General features: G+C 42.7%; 2 protein-coding genes across 4 annotated transcripts in view; both read left to right on the forward strand.

The window, feature by feature from the left end:
- Nucleotides 1–7946: 7946 nt before the first annotated feature.
- GJE1 (gap junction protein epsilon 1) lies at nucleotides 7947–11881 on the forward strand. Its single transcript, XM_074924435.1, has 3 exons — nucleotides 7947–8115; nucleotides 8705–8887; nucleotides 9269–11881. The coding sequence occupies exons 1-3, from the start codon at nucleotides 8077–8079 to the stop codon at nucleotides 9662–9664; spliced, it is 618 nt and encodes a 205-aa protein (XP_074780536.1). The 5' UTR covers nucleotides 7947–8076; the 3' UTR covers nucleotides 9665–11881.
- A 2211-nt stretch (nucleotides 11882–14092) lies between these two features.
- VTA1 (vesicle trafficking 1) overlaps nucleotides 14093–20837 on the forward strand; it is a 41386-nt gene continuing 34641 nt past the window's right edge. For 2 of the 3 annotated variants that reach the window (XM_074896450.1, XM_074896451.1), the window contains exon 1: nucleotides 14093–14274. In XM_074896450.1, the coding sequence (XP_074752551.1) occupies nucleotides 14166–14274 (109 nt within the window). In that variant the 5' untranslated portion in view covers nucleotides 14093–14165. Of the gene's footprint in view, nucleotides 14275–14604; nucleotides 14632–20837 lie in introns of all 3 variants that reach the window. The other variant, XM_074896452.1, reaches the window with a different exon arrangement.

Raw genomic sequence — 20837 nt, forward strand, 5'->3', positions numbered from 1 at the left:
GGGCGGGCGGGTGCGTGGCGGCGGGGGGGGTGCGTGTGTGTGGAATAAAAACCCCCGTGCCGCTCCCTTTTCCCTTCCACTTCTTTGGCCAAGCCCTCTCCCGGGTGGGCAGGAGGGCGAGACGCTGAGCCTCGGGGGCAGCCACCGCCCCCAGGACAAGGAGCCCTCCCTCGCCCCGGGGGACGGCGCGGTGCGGTCCGGCCGCCCCGCCGGGGGCTGCGGGCGCCGGCGCTGTCCAGCGGTGCCGGTGCTGCTCGCCGGTGCCCGAGGAGAGGCGCAGACCAAACCCGCTCCTCAACCCGCGGCTCCGATTTATACCTGGTGCTGGGAGGAGCCGCCCCGCCTCTCCTCCTGCGAGCGCTGGTGCCCTCGGCCCAGCCCCGAGACGCCGAGGCGGATTTTGCGCGGAGAAGAGACGCGGATCCCGGAGCCGCCGCCGTCCCGCGGGGCGCCAGAGGTCGAGGGAGCGGTGGGGACGGTTGGGAGGGAGGCGGGGGCGAGGGGGGCTCTCCCCCCGCCGCCGCCGCCGCCGCCGCCCTCCGCAAGCAGCCCCCCAAGGGGCGCTGCCCGCAAACCGGGGAGCTGTTCGCCACGTCGGGGGAAGGGCTGGATCGCCTCCGGGAAACCCATCTGCCAGCGTCTCACCCAGGTGAAACCAGGGCGGTTTGAAATGCCGGGTGACGGGGAGCGAGGATTTGGAAATGAAGAGATTTTATTCCTGTCATCCAGCTGTGGGTTCTGAATAGATCCTACTCAAAGTCATCAGGTGCCTTTAAAGTTTTAGGATTTGATTCGCGGAGTTGCATTGCCCAGTAGTCTTGACTATGGAAATGGGAACAGGTGATGAGTTTGATCTGTGTCTTACTATGCAAATGACATAACACAGTGGAGAATAAACATTGTTTGCCTCTTCAAAGTGTAGCATTTGTCCCTAGTGTTTCTTGCTTTTACTTCCTAGTGTCTGCACATGTATAGGCTTTCCAAACAGCCCCATCTGTTCCCAGATATAGGTAGCAGTGCAAATATGCAGGAAGAGCGTCAGACCTACTGGACTGAAGTTTTGATAGCTAAGGCAGAGGAATAACAGAATTTGTCAGTAACATACTCTGCAGACTGATTCTTCTTCTTAAAATGGAGGATAAATGAGCATGCAGTGAACTTGCTTGTTCATATTATTAAGACAGTTCTCTTGAAGCCCTATGGGTTTATGACAGGGATATGGAGAAAGAAAATGAATGCATGGAGGACTTGCTGAAGTGGGGTAAAGAGTTTGACCACTGAAATGGCAGAAGCAAAGCATGGCACATGTGCAGTAATATATAGCCTGGTCCATGGCATGCTGTCCAGTGTAGGAAATAAATTTAGAAGACATCAGCAATTCATCTTAAATAACTTTTTTAATAAGTTTATCAAACAAAAAGTAATATTGATTCTTAAAAGTTAAACATCTCTATCTATCGACTGATCTTCGTGACTCTTCTCACTTCCTGAATTTATAAATGTGTTACAATTGTGTAAATTACTGATTTATATAATGCTGATTAGTTTATTAGGAAACCCAGCCAGTGCTAGTCCTCCAAAACAATCAGGCTAGAGACTTCACCTTTACCACTAGGCAGCTGATTGGAGTTGTCACAGAGTTCATCTGGAAGTGATTCTTGTCACTGATCATACTTCCTCCACATGATGTTAAATTCAACTACATTCCCTCCAAGGCAGCCTTACTGTTGGCCTGATATTTATCACAATTGCTGGGACCCTCTACTTTGCCGAGCATACATGAACTTTTCTAAAATCAACATTCAGGTTTCTGCAAACAGTCCAAATCCACCTTTGTGGTTCCCATTGATTGGATTCAATATGTGTTTTTAACACTATGACCCCAGAGTATGACCCTTTCACTAATTTATTTGAAAATGGGTTTATATATGAAAAATCAATATGATTCCCATTAGCAGAATAGTTTAAAGTCAACATGCCTTTAATAGTGATTTATTTGGGTCAACAGGAAGCTGAGTCTTTTTGCATGAATATCAGCGGAACACTTTAAAAGCTTCTACTGACATAAACTTCTTGCAGTTTGCATGGAGAGAGTTCAGACACCTTGCTTTTTGTTGCACAATACCATCACTCCTACCACTGCCCTCCAGGAGAATTTCTTCAATCCTAGTATGTCTTACCTGTCCTTTAGTCACAGGATGGAATTCCTAAGGTTGAGGAATTAGGAACATATTCAGTGGGAATTTATGTTCCTGATTCTTACCAGTACTTGCTTTTATCTACTCTGTATTTTCAGAACTCTTAACAGCAAGGAAATAAGCTTTGGAGACTGTGAGTGTCTCAGCTCAAAGGAAGCAGAAAGTTAGATTATGCATCTAATGTCATTCAACGGATGTCTGTGTCAAGACAAGGGAATACACTCAAACAGCATGAATATAATTTCCTGCAGGGGAAAAAGGAGAGGGAAAGGATCCATGGACCCTGACATAAACCAGCCGGAATTCAGATTCCCATAAACAAACAGTTCATCATTCTCTTTTCAAACAAAAGAATCCACCCGACTCTTTCAGATTACAGTCTAGAGACAATTTCATCATGCAGCTGTGACACAGTACTTGGCACAAGAGCAGAAAGCACCACAGGTAAATCTTAGTGGAAAAGAAACTGTGCACAGGCTGACATCAGCCAGCACAGGTGAAGCCTATCTGGAAGTGCAACACCACGGGGCAGGAACTGCAACAACTTGGAAATGTGAGAGGCAAATTTGCTTCGTTAGTAGTTCCCAAACATAGGGATGCAAAATCAGCCTGTGTAGGAATGAGGAACTCCATGCATCTCACAAACGCCCTCTATCGAGAACTGCTTCTAGCAGGGAAAAAGACTACACGTGTTTGTGCACTTCCAGATTTGCACATCCCAACAAACTTCGTGTAGACCCATGAAGAGCCAAGCATACCTGTCACCAAAACTACCTGCAGTAAGTAGTCTTTAATTAAGCATGCATGCTTGCAAACTAAATGAGAATTGTTTAAATGCAACCCTTGAAGTGATCATGTTTGAAGGACAGATGATCAGTCATGCATTAAAAAGAAATAAGACAACAAAAAAGGAACAAATACTATCTGTTTTTAAACACTGAGCATTAGCTAGAAGTGGGCCCAAGAAGCAGCTGGGAAGAGCAGGCAGAGTTGGAGAAAGGAGGAGATGGAGGCAAGCGCTCTCTACCAGGATATGAAATATTCCATGTTGTGGAGCCTCCAAGGAGGACAAAGGTTCAGCTTCTAAGGCCACATCTCTAAGGCCAGAACTCAAACTCTAAGATTAGACATACCAACATCAAATGTCTATGACTCTTTTACTAGTAAAATAGTGCTGAAAGTTAATCACCTCATAGGTGATACCAGTGCAATTCCCTGGGAGATATGGATGTGATAATTACTGTAAAAAGAAGAATTGTTGTGAGTTTGTGTAGAGGAAGTCACAAATGGCATAAGCTAGCAAACTAGAGATGTTCAAAAGAGAAATGCTGAGTTCAACTATGGTTGCTCGGGGGTAAGCTCTAAGAAGCAGCTAACTAATAGAAAATATGTCAGATGTCTGCCATACAGCCCTTTCCCCTTGAACACTCTCCAGAGATTTAAAAAAGTAGCGACACTCTGCAGTCAGAGCCAAGCTGTGTCCACTGGCAGTGTAATGTCCTTGGAGTGTGGGGCTGCAAGCAGTAGTCTGTGGCCTCCTAAATCTGGCAAAGTTGCAACAAACACCGAAATAGAAAATCTGCTTTGTTAAGTCTGAAGACTGGACATGGTGACTGTAGGAAAGAATGCTAGAGTGATTCATCATGCCTATTTCTTAATTTTTCAAAATATGCTTTTTAGATTAAACAGACTTTGCATTAATATAAAAACAAAACAAAACAAAACAAAACAAAAAAAAAAAACAAAAACCAAAAACCAAAAACATAAAAAGTGAGGAAGAAGCTTTATATATGACACACATCTCCCCAGACTTAGCACCACACCCCTGAGCAATAAACCCAGACTTTCTTTAATCCATCCTTCTAAACTCCCAGACTTTACATCCTGCCTGCTACTCTTCATGCTAAACATAAACCAGCCGGCAGTCAGGAAGATCTGAGAAAGTCACCCACCTCCTACCCTAGTTGAGGCACTACAGAGAGACTTGGATAAATTGGATCGGTGGGACAACGTTAACAGGATGAGCTTCAACAAGGCCACGTGCCAGGTCCTGCACTTGTGCCACAACAACCCCATGCATGGCTACAGGCTTGGGGAGGTGTGGCTGGAGAGCTGTCTGGAAGAGAAGGATCTGGGGGTTCTAATTGACAAGCAGCTGAACAGGAGCCAGCAGTGTGCCCAGGTGGCCAAGAAAGCCAACGGCATCCTGGCTTGTGTCAGAAATAGTGTGACCAGCAGAAGTAGGGAGGTGATAGTCCCCCTGTACTCTGCACTGGTGAGGCCTCACCTGGAGTATTGTGTCCAGTTTTGGGCACCTCAATACGAGAGAGATGTCGAGGTGCTGGAGCGAGTGCAGAGGCGGGCACGGAGCTGGTGAAGGGCCTGGAGAACAAATCCTGTGAGGAGAGATTGAAGGAGCTGGGACTGTTCAGTTTGAGGAAGAGAAGGCTGAGGGGACACCTCATCACTCTGTACAACTATCTGAAAAGACATTGTAGAGAGGTTGGTGCTGGTCTCTTCTCACAGGTAATTAGCCACAGAACAAGAGGGAATGACTTTAAACTGCAACAGGGGATGTTCAGACTGGACATTAGGATACAATTTTTCACAGAAAGAGTGGTCAGACAGTGGAATAGGCTGCCCAGGGAGGTGGTGGCATCACCATCCCTGGATGTGTTTGAGGGTCATTTGGATGAGATGTTGGGGGATATGGTGTAGTGGAGAACTTCGTAGAGTAGAGCTGATGGTTGGACTCGATGATCCCAAGGGTCTTTTCCAACCTGAATGATTCTGTGATTCTGTGAAGATGAAGCATCCTCCATCCCAGATCAGTGGGGGCACCTGTCTGCAGCTAGTAGAGGCCTCCACTGGGCCTAAGCTTCAGGTGCTTCCAGAACTAGGCAATGATGGAAAGCTGCCAAAAGAAGATGGTCTCCATTATTTAGGCATGGAAGCTCTCTTTGGTGGACAAAAACTTATCTTGATACCAGTTCATTTTCTGTGCCATTTTATTTTGTGCCATTTTTCATGACACTAGGATAATAGGTGCCATTATATTTAACCAGACTAATAAAGCAAAGAACTGGGTGCTTAATGTTAAGCATGCAGTTCGTCCCTCTAAGCACAAGTGCAGCTTTATGCATGCCTTTAGTTTCTATTTAACTGTGATTATTCAGTAGGACTTCAATTCATTAAAAGGTTAAAAAGCACACTGCTGAATTGCAATCCTCAGCTGAAAGCCAGGCTTAGGACTCACTTACAAATAAGTGTGATATCAACATCTTCTATCCCATTTGGGCATGATAGACAACCAACAGACAGCCACTCCTGCAGATTCAAAACAAATAATGATTTTCTGTCAAGAAATTCCCAAGGAATGGCTTGAGTTGCCTTAGCAGACTGTATTCAAAAAGACTGCACAATACCAGCTTACTCTACACCCATCTCAAGTTATCCTCTTAATGTGGTGTTACAAAGCACATTATTGAACATACATGACAAAAGAAAAACACTCCTATTAGTTCCTCCTGGTGCGAAGATAATGGGCTTCCTGTGCTTTGGCTCACATAACACGTATTTGAGACACTTCAAAGAAACCGACAGTTTTATTGTGGGCCCATTCATCACATTCAGTGGGGTCTGAGTGCAGACACCCATGGGGCTTGTATTGGGTTTATCTGACAACCTCTCCAGAATCCATTTTTTATTTCAATGCAGCCATATTCCTTATGTGTTCCCAGAAGTAAAGCAGAGCATTGCCAGCTAACTCTTCATTTAGCATCTCTATCACAGAATAGAAATTCAAGTTTCTGTAATGTTACTGAGGTCATACAGAGAATGATTTGATTACTCTAGATTAGATGATCCCATCACATAAATAGTTATGTTATCCCCACCTAACAATAAAAAGATACGAAGTAGCATTTGTATAGGGCAGCTTTTTACCCCAAATACGGTTTTAATTTTTTTTTCTATCTATAGAGAAATCAAATGCTTGCTGACCAAACTTAATGATTGTTGTGGGTTCCTGTTTACTGATTAATGTGAAAATAATTGCTACTATACCAAGCATAATAAAAAGCATTGAAAGATCTACCTCGGGTTAGAAACTAGGAGCTTTTCAGGTTTCCCATTATTGCTTTTTAAAATATTTCTGCTTAAAGACATCATAAGAAATACCAATACGAGTATTATTTGAAGTACACTCAACAGTAGATTTTCAATAGCAATTCACATTTTACAAGAATTAAATGATTAAAATATTACTGATATTAAACATCTGTCCAGCATGCTGAGGTAATTTTGTAATTTTATAGTATTGTGGGAACATTTAAAATTGCTTTTTTGAGTATAATTAAGCTCCATATGTATTATGAGAAGAAGAATTCACTGTAATAATTATTGCATTTTTGTGAAAGTTAGTCACACATCCTGGGAACCACAGTATTTTATTGCAGATCACGTACCACTGTGAGATGTTATTACGTTATTACTTTTAGTTCACTCAGTATATACAAACCTCAGCATTCTCTCTACACAGTGGAGCAGCAGATTGCATTGAAAGAAAGTTTAGAAACCCCGTTTCAGTGCTACTAATACAACACCTTTTACGGTCCTCCAGAAGATAAATAAACATTTAATTAACCGCCCGAAAAAGAAGCTGTGGTAAGAGCAGATTCCCCTTACAAAGGGTGTTCCACTGTCTTACAACAGTCATTCTAATCGTGCCATTAGTACATCCAGTGTGGTGTCTTTTAGAGCCACAGCAGACAAACCCACCCATAAAATGAACCCCGATTCCCATCTCTTCCCTCCTCCTCCCTCCGTATCCATGCGTATGAGCACACATCACAGATGGAGCAACACTTTTTGTTACATCACCGTGAAGTCACACTGTTACGAAGGAGGCTTTCTCAGGAGTTTAGAGATAAAAGAATATATGAGCCGCTTTGGATTTGGTGGCTGCATTTCACTTTCCTGTGCATCCTCTTCAGAACGCTAAATAAACTACTGCGCACCAGAGATGAAGGACGAGCTACCTCTTCCCCTCCTCTGGTTTCCCATCCCCATCGTTCCTTTCTCCACCTTCTCATGAAACTCCCATTAGGTTCAAACCAACGTGTTGAGAAGTACATCCCTGAGTTTCACTGTGCAGCTCTTCACTCCCAGGAGTGTCTGTCCCATGCATGGCTCTTCTGGAGTTCTTTCAACTGTGCATATGGAGTAGGCTGACAAATTATTAATAGCAGTTATTGCCATTAAGATATTTGTAGCAGCACTTGAGTGCTCAATATTAATTTTTTGTGGTTTTTTTTTTTTTTTTTGTTCAAGCGCTGTTATTTCTTTGAATTCAGAATTTTGTACCTCCACGGCCGGTTGCATCCTTACTTTTTATTGTACTTGGTTAAAACCAAGTGATTAAACTCTCGGTGGTGTCGACTGAACCTGCCGGCAGCCCGGGAGGCTGCCGCTGCGCCCCGCCTCGGGGGTCCCGACTCCTCCCGCCGGCGGCAGCCCCGAGAGCTCCTTGCCGGGGCTGCGGCTGCCGCGTAGCCTCTGGCCGGGACGGGGACCGGGACCGGGAGCGGGACCGCGGCGGGAGAGGGGCGGCGCGGGGGATCCCCGCTGCCGGGGCCGGGCCGGGTGACGGTCGATGCTGCGGGTACCCCGCGGGGCGGGCCGAAAGGCCGGCGTAAGGCGGCGGGGCAGGGGCGGGGGAGCAGCCGGCAGCGGCGTGGCGGTGGCGGCCGGCGCTGCTGACGGTGCTGGCCGGGGATTAGGGGCCGGCGGGCCCCGCCGCTACTGTGCCCGCTCCCTGCCCGGGGGCAAAGGGCGGAGCGAGCCGGGGCCGGGGCTGGCTCCGGCCGCCGCCGCGGACATGTCCCCCAGCTACGTGCGGAGCTTCTCGGAGGGATGTGTGAGTAGGGGGGAGCGGACCCGGCGCCGGAGCCGGGAGCGAGGGGTCCGGCCCCAAACCGGGAGGGAGCCGCGCCGCGTCCCCCGGCCCCCGAGCGCTGCGCGGCGGGGCCGGACGCGACGCCCGCCGACAGAGGCCTCCCGAGGGGCTAGAAATGGCCCCGTGAGGGAGCTGGAATTTAATTTGCAAGAATAAGTATGGTGAGGTTTGCTGCTGGCGCGGCGGTCCTTGTTTTGCCGTCACCTGACGTCCCGTAAATCAGCGCAGCAGCAAAACGAAGGGCCCGGCGCTCGGAGCGTTCGGCTCCGTCTGGTGCATTCTGCAACAGCGGAGTACAGAGAAAGGCTGTGAAACAAATTAACTGATAAGTGCTAGACAAATGAATGTTTATATAAAAATAGTGGCAGCAATAAAGTGTTCTAAGCCGTTATTTTGTTAAATAGCTACTGCAGCCTCCATAGGCAAGCTCTCTCCTTTTAAACCAAGTAGAATAAAATAAATATTTTGGATAAATAAAAGGAGCTAGTAGGCCTCCAACAATAATGCTGTTCATTTCTGTTTTCATGTTGAATAACCCTGTGATTTGCAGCTCAGGCCACCAACGGTAATTGGCCAATTCCACACTCTTTTCTTTGGCTCAGTGCGTATGTTTTTCCTTGGTGTTTTGGGCTTTGCCGTTTATGGAAACGAGGCCTTGCATTTCAGCTGTGACCCAGACAAGAGAGAGGTTAATCTTTTCTGTTACAACCAGTTCAGGCCTATAACTCCTCAGGTAATTCTCTTTTATTATTGTAGAAATCCAATGTTAAGAAAATATACTGCAGAAATTAGACATAATTGTTCAATATAAGAAGTAGAAACTGATTGGGTTAATTATCACTTAGCTTTTTCATGAATATTTTCTTTTTAATAACCTTTCATCTGAGACTCGATATGGAGTTTGCTTTCTATCCTTCATAACAACAATCCTCACGTTTCAGAAACCAACCGAACTTTGCAAATTAAAGTGATTTTTACCTTTATTGTTATCTTAGTGTTTATACATTTGATATATATTATAAACAGACTTGCAAAATGTTCCAATATGCGCGTGTTTTAGCTGTCCCAATGCAGTTGTAAATGATCTGACAGCTACATTTCTGCTACATTTTAGGTATTCTGGGCGTTACAGCTGGTGATTGTACTGGTACCTGGGGCCTTTTTTCATCTTTATGCTGCATGTAAAAGCATCAAACAGGAAGATAACCTCCAAAAGTCATTCTACACTGGGTTTTATATCTTCTCTGTTTTCTTAAGGATTATCCTTGAAGCTGTGGCTTTCTGGCTTCAGATTCAGCTCTTTGGTTTCAAAGTGAACGCGATCTACATGTGCGATATGGGAGCACTTGAAAAAAAGTTTAACGTTACCCGGTGCATGGTGCCAGAGCACTTTGAAAAGACAATTTTTCTTATTGCAATGTACACATTTACTGTGATTACAGTGTTCTTGTGTGTTGCCGAGATTTTTGAGATCACATGTAGAAGGCTGGGTTTCTTAAAAACTCAGTGATGTCAATCACTCCTAGTCATTTGCCACCTTGTCCACCTGAAGTTTTATAACAACGATTTCAAGCTCTAACAAAAAACATCTCCTGCCGTCTATGCAGTGTTGCAGAAGAGAACCACACCCAAGATCACTGTTGCAGAGTAGTCATCTATTCCTCATCTAAAAGCTACCGCATTTCATGAATAATTTTTGTTTGCATGCCAAGATCAAAGGCAGTAAGATTTACAAGAGTAACACGTTTTCATGACCTGACACATACAATAGTTTTGCCTCCAGAGGAGTGTCTGTGTGTGAGGAGGAGATTATTTATAAATGTATTTTTATTCACAGCTTTTCTGAACACATGCAATTGGAGCTAATAAAGGTATTTACCTTCCAGGAAAAACTATTCCAAATTTCTTACATGTTCTTATGGCTTGAGAATAAAGCAGTAATGTTGGATAATCTCTGGGTACCAGAAAGCATTCAAACATTTTCCCAAGCAGTGCCACTGCTGCAACCTGTGTCTCTGACCCCAGGAGCAGAGACTCTTGGTTAGGCTGTGATGACAACATATCCATCGATACCAGCTTACTTTGCAGCAGTCCTCCTACTGTCATCTGCTAGCTGTGAATGTCCTTTTAAAGGTGGAAGAATGGTATTCTTTGTGCTGACTGGCATGCCTTACCCTCATTATGTTTTGGCTTAAGACGTAGAGGTTTTCTACCAATTTTGTTTGATCACATTTTGAAGGAGTAAAAGGGGCTTATGACTTAGTTTTGCATAAGAGGCTTAAAAATGTCAAAAGAAAATCTTGGAGAAAAGCCTTTTCTGGGTCCAATCATGCCTTGATTTCAGTGAGAGTTTTGCTTGTGTGTGACTGCAGAATAGGGCCCACAGAATTTTTTGCTGTGTGTGTCACATCTAAGTTCTTATTGCTCTGACCAAAGTTGCTAGAATAACAGTTAAAAAGAAGTTGTATACTGAAATTATTCCATGCAGTAAGTGTGTTTGGATAGGTTAGATCTTGATCTTCATTTAAGTATCAGATGTTTTTATGTTTCTCCTTAAGGACTAAAACATCTTAAACGTAAGGACTAACAGACATCTTAAAATTATTTTATTCCTTGTGCTGAAATGGATAATGGAAAACAAACAGATTTCAGAACTGGAAAGAAAGGAGGAGGCGGCTTCCTATATAAAATATATACAACTAGCAATCATAACAATTAGCTATTTCCTGTTTGTTTTTCAAATACCCTCAATTTCTAGAAGAAAAAAAATGGAAGGTTTCTTTCTCTTCCTCTTTCATAATTTTCTACAGCTACTAAATTTAACAATTTCTGTTCCGAATCTCAGTGAAACAAGAGACTCAGAGTCATCACTACTTAACAGTGATCCAAGAACCAGCAAAGTCAAAAGGAATCTGTCAGCATCTTTGGACAGTTTGAGGCCTGTAACACTGGCAAAGAACATGTTTGCTTTTTGAATTAAATTTAACTTATGTGAAAAAATATTTGGTGTAAGCATAAAAAGTTGAGATCCCAATGACAGGTTCTTTCAGGAATATCTGGAGAATTCTGGAAAAATTACTACAAAATCTTTTAGCACCGACTGTTAGTTAAGCAGTCCTAAACAAGGTTGGGTTATAAGAGCCTTGTAATCCTTACCCACAAAAGCAGTCCTCGTTACAGAAACGGAATTGCATGATTTAGGTGTCTTGGATTTGATTGATTCTGGGCTATTTAATCTAAAGTGGGTAACAACTAGATGTGTGATTTTTTTAATACGCTGATCAAGAACAAGATGATAAATTTCAATACATTCACTGTATTAAAGCATTAATGTTGTATTATTTTTTCCCTATGAATAGAAGTTATATGCAGTCTCATATATATATGTCCAGTCAACAATATCAGATTTGCACAATATAAATTAGATATTTCTAAGCATTACAAGTGAAATAAGAGTCACTGTGCTAACATCTTGTTTGCATAATATACCATATGCTTTGGTCAATACATGTTTATTTTTTTGTTGTATACATCGGTATCCATCTGGAATTATTCTTTGCAATTTAAACATAATCTCAGGTAAAAAAATATTTTTGTTTATAAATGACATACAATATATATATTACTACTAAAAAGAATTTACTTTCATATGCTAGGTACAGTCATGACCAACTGTACTCAAATCACAATCAGATGTTTATATAATAATAAAACAATTTCATCACAAGCTTGTCAGTGTTTTCCCTGCTGCTTAATACTACCATTGTTTGTGGTTGCTCTGTAGATTTCAAAACACTTCAGAAAGGTCAGAGGAGTGCCAGAACCCCCAGCCCCTCAAGGGACTGCCCTGTTACCTGCCTTGCAGAGCCAGGACTGGCACGAGACTGCCTGAGGACCCTTGGGGGGGCTCTAGGAGCTGAGTTACCTACCACCATGCCCTTTCCCTTGGTGGTCAAAAGCTGGAACGTATTAAAAAGCGTTCTTCTTCCAACACAAATCTTTTTCTGCAGTTCCTGTGAAATTAAAATTGTCAAATTCCTCAGTTTCAGTTTTTCATTTAAAAACAAAATGTGCGTTATTGCCTTTTAGTGCAAAGGTTTTTCTGTCACTGATTCCGTCATTAGTTTCTGGAACACGTTGATGGAAATGTTATGTCCACGTAAAGAAAACATTTCCCCATGGTTGTCAACACTTTTCTTTCCTAAATTTGCCATTTATTTTCCCGGCACTCATGTATTCTCAAGTGTCTCTAAACTTTTCTTTCTCCTAGTCTTCCAAACTCCCACCACTTTTATCATCATTCACATTGCTTTCCATCAGCTTCCTTCCTCCTTTACTCCCTCTTGAGATTTATAACGTCTGCATCCTTTTCTCAGTGTTCCACTGATTTTAGCTCAAATGCTTAGCAAATATTCAAGATGATCCTGAAGGCTTTTTTTGCCATTATGAAAGGAATTATATAATACACTTGAGGATTCTTTGATTCAGTTCTATTTCTTTACACAGCAAACACAAAGTCCCATCTTCCAGAACATAGTATGAAGTATTTTCGTTGCTTACATCAGGGTCACATTATAAGTGCTTCTTTGACTTTTTTGTTGTTTTTCATCATACTCTAGCTGCCTCATTTTCACAGACAGCATTCAAAGCAATCCCCAGCTCATGTGTTTGCAGTCAGTTTTGTCTCTAGTCAGACATCATGCCCATTTCAGTTCTCACTTAACAAAGATCTGTAATTGTTCCCTCTATCATCTTCAATGAAACAAGCTAAATACATCCAGTAAGTGATGTGATTGCCTTTACATCAAAGGTATAGTTGCTCTGGGCCAGCCAACATCTAGTATACCACAACATCCCAGTTCTATAAGCACTCCTTGTTCTGTTCCTTTCTTGTCTTCCTTTCTTCTGTTCAGCCATCATTTCCCTTCTGTTCCCCTTTCAGCACTCTCCCATGATAGCAATGAGAAAATGCAGCCACCTCTTCTACCAACAACATGCATCTTTCTTTATGCCCATGGAGCACTGACATTCTTTTGCCTTGCAGACAGCCATTTTGAGACCAGGAGGAAATTTGGCAACAGAGCCATTTAAAAGAAATTTAAAAATCATTTAACTATGCTGTCAGAATGAGAAGATGACAGACACTAAAATAATTTATACTGCAATTTGTGAGATCCATTTGAAACCCATTTGAAACGTTTGCTTCAACGGTTCCCATTTCTTTTGCTGTTCTTATCCTCTCTCCCCGAAAAGAGAGATTCCCTGAGTTATCTGGGAAGCAGTAATCCTGCGAGATGTACTTCCCAGGTCTGGCAGACTTGCTGACAGCTGCCCGGAAGCAGCCCAGCCCAGTGAAGCGCTATTAGCGAGGCCACGGGTAGCACAAGGCTTCTCCTGCGAGCAGCAGCGAGACCAAGGGCAGAGGCCCAGGTGTAGAGGTGTGGTCCAGCACTCGAGGGCTTCTCATACCGCTGGTGAGCCTTGGGGCAGCCCAAGGGGAAAGTTTTTCAACCTGAAAAGGGATTTTTCTTGCAGCTCTAGCTCCAAGAGGAAGGTCTGCACAGCTCTTTGGGCTGATGTGCTGAAGGGGCATAAAAGGGCTGGGGAGGCCGTAGCCTCTCGACCCCTGAGAGCCGGAACCCGGCCGCCACTGCCCCGACTGGGCCAGAGGAAGCCTCGGCCGCCCTGGGGGCTCCAAGTTCCTCCGCACGGCGGCTGTGGGACGCGCTTCAATCACTAACGGGCCACGCAGGAGAAGCGCGAGGCCGCACGGTCCCGCGGGCGGGCGGACGGACGAGCCACTCGGCCCGGCACGGCCCGGCAAGCCTCGGGGACGCCGGCCTCCCGCTCAGCAGGGGGCGCTCTTCCCGGGACGCACGGCCACCGGCGGCATCCGCCCCCCGCGCACGCGCGCCGGCGTCCCTTGCCGGAAGCGGAAGCGGCCGGCGCCGGGCGGGGGGCGAGAGCCGCTTTCGGCCGTCTCTCCGTCCGTTCGTCGTTGTCGCTGCGCGATGGCGGCCACGGCGCTTCCCCCGCTGCCGCAGCAGTTCAAGAGCATCCAGCACCATTTGCGAACCGCGCAGGAGCTGGACAAGCGCGAACCGGTGGTGGCGTACTACTGTGAGTGAGGCGGCCGCGGCGCCGCCCCGGCCCGGCCCGCTCCGCTCCGCCGCCCCCGAGCCGGGCTCGGCCCAGCCCTGCCGCTGTACCCCGCGGCTGGGGCCGCCGCCAGCACCTCCCGGCCGCAAGTCGCCGCACCGGGCGGAGCGCGTCCCTCCCTCTGCCTGCCTGCCTGGGTTGCGCGGCGTGCCCGTCGGATGGACGGAGAAGCGGGGGGAGGCCCCACCTCTTGGGGCGGTGCGGGGTGTTCACGGGGTTCCTCGTCTGCCGCTTCAGCTGCCAGCCCTGGCCCTTTCTCATGTGCTTTTTTTTTTTTTTTTTTTTCCGCAGAGTTAAGCCTCTTTGCAGTCATAGTGGGTATGCTAGTAGCCTAAATACATGCTTGTACGCACGTGTATTAATTAAGTCAGGTCTTCTATCTGTGTTGGGATTGTCCTAATAAGTATCGGAAAAATCTTAACTTTCGAGAGTCTCTTCAGAGGTTTTTTCCTGTTGAAAAGACCTCATTCTGTCCTACATCTTGAGTAAGCGATTTGGGTTTGAGAGTCTTTAGTTCTTTTAATAGTGTTAATTTTCTTTTCTGTGAGACTTTGTCACTTCTTCAGGGATCTCTAAGGGCGAGAGTGCGTGGTGCTTTGTTTCATTGAAATGATCACAGCAAAATCTTACTGTAAATCTTTCAAATTAATATGATCTGTGAGTCTTTCTAAAAGGCTTTCCACAGTTAATTGGGAAATGCAATCTTGTTGTAGCCTTAAATTCCTGTCACAGCTAATCACCACACTTGGAAAATTTCTAAGACTAACAGATGACCAGAAATGTATGTTCATGTTGTTTGTTTTTTTTTGTCTTTTTGTTGAGATGCGAGGAGGTCATCAGGGGAGTTAGCTTGGCAATAGCTTGTCTTCAAAAAGAATTAAATAAAAATAGAAGTAGAACTGGTAGCTTAATTTATAAGGCAGTCTTAAGTTTAGGAAGATGAACTTAGTTTTTTTCAGAGCTTTCTGAAGACTGAATTTCCTATCAGCTTAGTATTGAAAAAATAATTTTAGTTTTTATGTGTTAGGCAGAAATACTGTGCTAATGTGCAGAAGTGTCACCAGAGAAGTGAGATAGCTACATATTACCATGCTGGATGTTCTCAATAGTACTCACTTTTTTACTGGAAAAACACAGGAAAAATCATACTTTGTGGGGCAGGAAGCACCAGCCAGGCCAGGTTGCACTGGTTTGTTTTGTTTATTTCTTTGGAGTTTTTTATCAGATGTAACACCGTGTCTGGCTATACACTGAAATGACTAGCATTTAGTGTAGGTAACAAAATAGAAGTCTATTTTTATTTTAAAACAGAAATGTTTTGGTGGCTGATCTCTATTTTTCTTGATGTCTTTACCATTCTGGAACTTAATGTCTTAGTGTACAGGAAAAAAACCCTGTATTGAATAATTAGTGTTTTCTATGCATTGTCTGTCCTAAGTAGCCTGAAAATGTGCATATCTTACTTTTTCATTTGAGTACTTCAGCACATCTGATTCATTACTGAGTATAGTGAAGACTATATTCTAGAAATATGTTTCATTACATAATTATATAAAGTAAAAGCAGTGACACCTCTTTTTTAAGACAGGTCTTGCTTTGATCCTTTGTTCTTTTAAATACACAGAGAAGAAGAATTAATTTTCACCAGTGTTCCACAGATGACACTTATTTCCTCCCATGGTGGATGAGTTTATCTGGATTGACTAAAATGTAGAATTCCTGTTTCATAGAATTTTTTTTTGTTAATTCTGGCTGTGAAGCAAAAATAAGGTTTATGAACCATTAATTTTGAACATTGTGGGTTTGCAACAATTATGTGGAATCCCAAAGTATTAATATTGCTGCTATCAAAAAAAAAAAAAAAGTGCTGTGTATATTTCTAGCATGCTATGAATAATAAAATATTTCCTGAAAAGGTAGGGTTTTTAAAGTCTGGGGATACAGAAAATTTTCAGGATACTTTTCTGATAATGTTTTGAAAGAAACACAGATTTTATGTGGAGTTAAAGCAACGTTTCTCACTAGATGCTTCACTGAGAAAAAGTGAGCATCTCTTTGTGGAGCCTTTGAAATGTGTTTCAGAGGACCTCTATATATTTGCTATAATGCCTTGCATGGAGGGAATGGTGTGATGAAAGCTTGATGTGTGCTGGAGCGCAAGGTGGTCTCTGTGCCTCAGCCACAGGTGTGTGCCTGGCACCGTGCATGTCCTGGGGCCAGGAGGATGGGGGGGCCCAGCAGCCAGCTGCAGGGACCCTGCCATGAAAAGTCCTGTGGTGGGACAGTGCTGTGTGTTCCATCACAAGGCTGCTTGCCCAGACACTGCATGAGGGGGAACATCTGAATTTTGGTCACGTGTTGGATGTAACTGTCAGTCCAAAGAAGAGAGAAGGGTGTTTATAGCTTTGAAATGTTGTCAGAAGTGGTTCATCTGTAGAGAAAAGGTTGGTCCTAATGTTACATTCCCATAGCACAGTAGTTTTCAGTATGGACATATGATTGCTAGGTTTTGATTTATGTGCATTTTAGTTCCACTTGCATATTTCTGATAATAAGAGCTGAGACACAAACTAACTTGGATATCAGAAGCCAGTGAACTCTGGTAAGATGTGTTTGCAGCCCAAAATATTATTTTCTATGTTAAAATTGTCAGGAAGAACTACTTAATGCTCATGGTAACATTTTTGTCTCTCATCAGCATCTGCTGGTGCTAGAGGTGTGCTCTCAAATCTGGGAATTCAGCAGTTACACATTTCATTTGCATATACCATTTAAATTTTTTTTTTCTTACATTTTTTGGGTGCAGTTCATGAAGCATTAAAGTAGCATGAACCAGCACTGCCAACTGAAGAAGATAATGTAGTCCTTCTCTGACCTCTCATTCCCAACCCTAATGTGCTTCAGAAGCAAACGTTGATGTAATTGTATGATGAAAACCAATAATAAGCTAAGGCCAATTCACCACTGCTTAAACAGCTGTGTTCTCACACAGGCAAAGACAAGGAACAAGACACAGTGGCTTGGGGTGAAGATAGGACTCCTGCTTTTTTGATATTGTTGGCATATGTTGGTTTAAAGAAACGGTGATTTGATGAACATTAGTCCTGTTTTACGCAGTATGGATAGCTACAGTAGGGATGATTTGTATTTTTTGACTGCCACGTAATTTTCCACATGAAAAATAAAACATTGAAGAACAACATTGATGCTCTTAAGCACCGTAAGACATCACAGATAGTTTTTGTTGTGGTACTTGCTAGAAATGATTTTATTTCTGGTAGTCCTGTATATTCCTTACAAAGCTTTCATGCTTAACTCCATTTTTAGGTACTAAAATCAAAGCAGCGTATGATCAATAGCTTTATATGCTATTTGTAAACCTTTTTTAATCTACCACCTTCTTTTAAAATGCGTACCTTCCCATATGATACTGTCTCACATTTCATTATTTTGTTAATTATTGGCATCCAGTATGTAGCTATTTCAGGTTCAGTAAAGGTCAGCTGATTTGATAGGCATGAGGGAATACCAGTTGAGGTGATACATTGATTGCCTAGCAAAAAGAAAACAACTGGGGTCAATGAATTAACTTTCTTATGTTAAAAATATACATGAGTCTGACTTATTTGAGATGTTATTCTGCAAACACAAGGAGGCAGGCTTTGATAAAAAAATCTCTGGCCTTTGTAATAACTGAAGAAATTATATCTCTGTGCCATAGGCAGTTTGACTCCGAAGTTATTTTTTGAAAAATTGCAAGGTATGAGAGGTAGTTTTGTCTTTTAAAAACTTCAGGTTTAATGTTTCGAGCAAGAGTTTCCTTAGTAGCTGTTGTTTCAGCCCTTCAGTAGTGTTAAGCTTTTTTCAAAGATAATTGGTAGTTTATTTTGCACTTCTGTGCTTACTGGCCATTGATGGTCTTATTCAAAAGTATTGAGAATGCCAGTGAGCTGCCAGAAAAACATTGGTGTTTCCTGATATATAACATCCTAGCACATGACAGTGTTTGGATACCCAGTGAATGCAACAAGAAAAATCATGATTCTTGTAAGTTCTGAAATGCAGGACTGGGATGGGTTTTGCTTTGCAGTGTGCTAAACATCAGAAGACATTAATGTGAGATCAGTAGACTTTATCTGTTTACAAAAGGTGTGAAGAAAATCTGTTGTTCTCAAAGTCTTGAAATAGAAAAGCACCAGAGAAATCCTTCTGAAGGGTCTCACTACTGTGTTGACATTTCTGGTTTTGTGGGATCAAGCAGGAGGGAGAAGCAAAAGAGGCAAAGGTTTTTTTCCACAACTAATTGACAACCTCTTGAATCAAAAGTAATTCAGTTTTTAACAGAAATACCCATCTGTTAAATGTGACTGGCTTTTTACTTTTAAGTTTAGTCAGACATCCATGAAACAGGCTTCTCACTGAATACCAATTATAAGACTTTTTAATTATTTTTTTTTAAAAAAGAGACAAAAAATAAAGTTCATGACCTGGCTCAGAACTTGGGAAATATAGTTACTGTGTAATTTTACAACTGAGATAGCGTTAACATTTTTTACTGGTCCTTCCTCAGAGTAGAGGACTAATTACAGATAAATATTTTAATAGAGCTTTTAATTTATTCAACTTTTTATTGTATCTTGATGCATTAGAGGATGCATCTAATTCAGAAATATTAATGGAAATAAAAGCTGGTATTTACTGTATGTCACTGCAGAGGTTCTGGTTTAACTGGGATATTGTAGAATTGAAATGCATAAAATAATGTTCTTATTCCTTATCTAATAAGATCAATTTTCTGAGATTTCCAGTTTAAATGCTCATTCTTTGTACTAGTTTTATATAATCCATTTATAAAAGTATATTTTCCATATTCTCATATTGCTGGTAGCAGAAAACTGTTTTGTGTGCTACTAATACTACAAATGATTTAAAGCCTATTACTAGAGATTACATACTGAAGAATAGATTTAATCTGTTCCTTAATCAGGATAAGTTAATTGAAATGGTCAAATATTTAAGAAGTAGGTATCCATTTCATAGTGTACTGTGAGACTTGTTTTGATTGTGTTATGAGTATAAACTAAAAATATTTCTCAATTTCTTTTTTTTTCTTGTGCTTTCTACTTTTTCAGTCTTCAGTCTTAGCTTATTTCCTCTGATTTTTTTCAGAGATTTGTAAGTACGAAAACTGCTCTTAAGACTCTGGTTTGACTGTAGAGACAGAAAAACAGGGAGAATTGATTGGAATAACAAAGATAAATACATAAACTCCGCAGTCCTCAAAGCAAACTGTGGGCAGCAGCAAAATTAAGATTATTTTAACTATTGTGTAGTATTTTTGGCAGTTACTTTGATTACATAGGTAATATTTTAAAAGATGTAAAAATAAAAGTTATAGGAATGAGAACATAAAATAGAACAAGTGTACTTCAGACACTAAAACTTTATTTATGAGGTATGCATATATTTGTAAAACTCCTGAAGTTTGATTGTTCTGTCTCAATATAATAATATGCCTTTTTCCACCATATAATTCACAGTTTTTTGGTGGATCTTTATTCAACTTGAACCTCTGGAAGTAGAATTAAGAACCATCTTTCCCTGCCTATGGTTTGCTACTGCTTCTGAAGAAGTAATGCATCGATATCCACATTCTAATTTGCAGAATCAAAAAATCATTGAGATTGAAGGGAAAGTTGTATGTCACCTAGTCCAGTCACCCGCTCAAAGTGTGACCATTAGTGCACGTTAGTCAGGACTGTCCAGGCAGGTTTTGAATATCCCCAAGGATGGAAACTCAGCTGTTGAGAGCAACCTGTTCCAGTGTGGGATTATCCTCACAGTAAAAGATTTTTGTTATGTTTAAATGGGATTTCCTGTATTTCATGTTGTGCCCATTGCCTCTTGTTCAGTCACCGGGGCACCACTGAGAAGGGTCTCGCTTTGTCTTCACTCCCCACTGCCCCACTCCCCGCATAAGGTATTTATGCACATTGGTAAGACTCTCTGAGCCTTCTCTTTTCAAGACTAAACAGTCCCAGCCCTCTGCCTCTCCCGGTATGACAGATGTTTCTAGCCCTTCATCAACTTTGTGGCCTTTCTCATGTGTCTCATACTGGGAGCCCGGAACTGGACCCAAGTACTCCAGGTGTGTCACACCAGTACTGAGTAGAAGGGAAAGATCACCTCCTTCAACCTGCTGGCACTGCTTCTCCTAATGCAGCCCTGGATGCTGTTAGCAGTTAAGGTCAGGAGTGCACTTTGGAAACTTATCTCATGGTTATGCCCATCTAGGGTGCTTTGGTCCACCTCACAGAGTAGTTTGAGAGTATGAAATAGGTTTCTTCCAGTTTAAACTAAGCTGGAGGGTGTCCCACAGGAGTGCTTCAGATTTGTGCTCTAATCACTACAAGCTGTTTTATCCGTATGGCTTGACCGTAACTAAGCCAGAGTAGCTGCCTTCTCCCTTTGCCTTCTTGAGATCTCAGTTACTATAAATCCTACTGTTAAAATAGTTTTTCTGT

This window comes from Athene noctua, chromosome 1, assembly GCF_965140245.1.
Source record: "Athene noctua chromosome 1, bAthNoc1.hap1.1, whole genome shotgun sequence".
Taxonomy (NCBI): domain Eukaryota; kingdom Metazoa; phylum Chordata; class Aves; order Strigiformes; family Strigidae; genus Athene; species Athene noctua.

Coding starts and splice junctions, on each gene's coding strand:
- GJE1 (XM_074924435.1), top strand. CDS start 8,077: ATGTCCCCCAGCTACGTGCGGAGCTTCTCGGAGGGATGT. Junction 8,116..8,704: donor GGAGCTTCTCGGAGGGATGT/GTGAGTAGGGGG, acceptor TGTGATTTGCAG/CTCAGGCCACCAACGGTAAT. Junction 8,888..9,268: donor TCAGGCCTATAACTCCTCAG/GTAATTCTCTTT, acceptor GCTACATTTTAG/GTATTCTGGGCGTTACAGCT.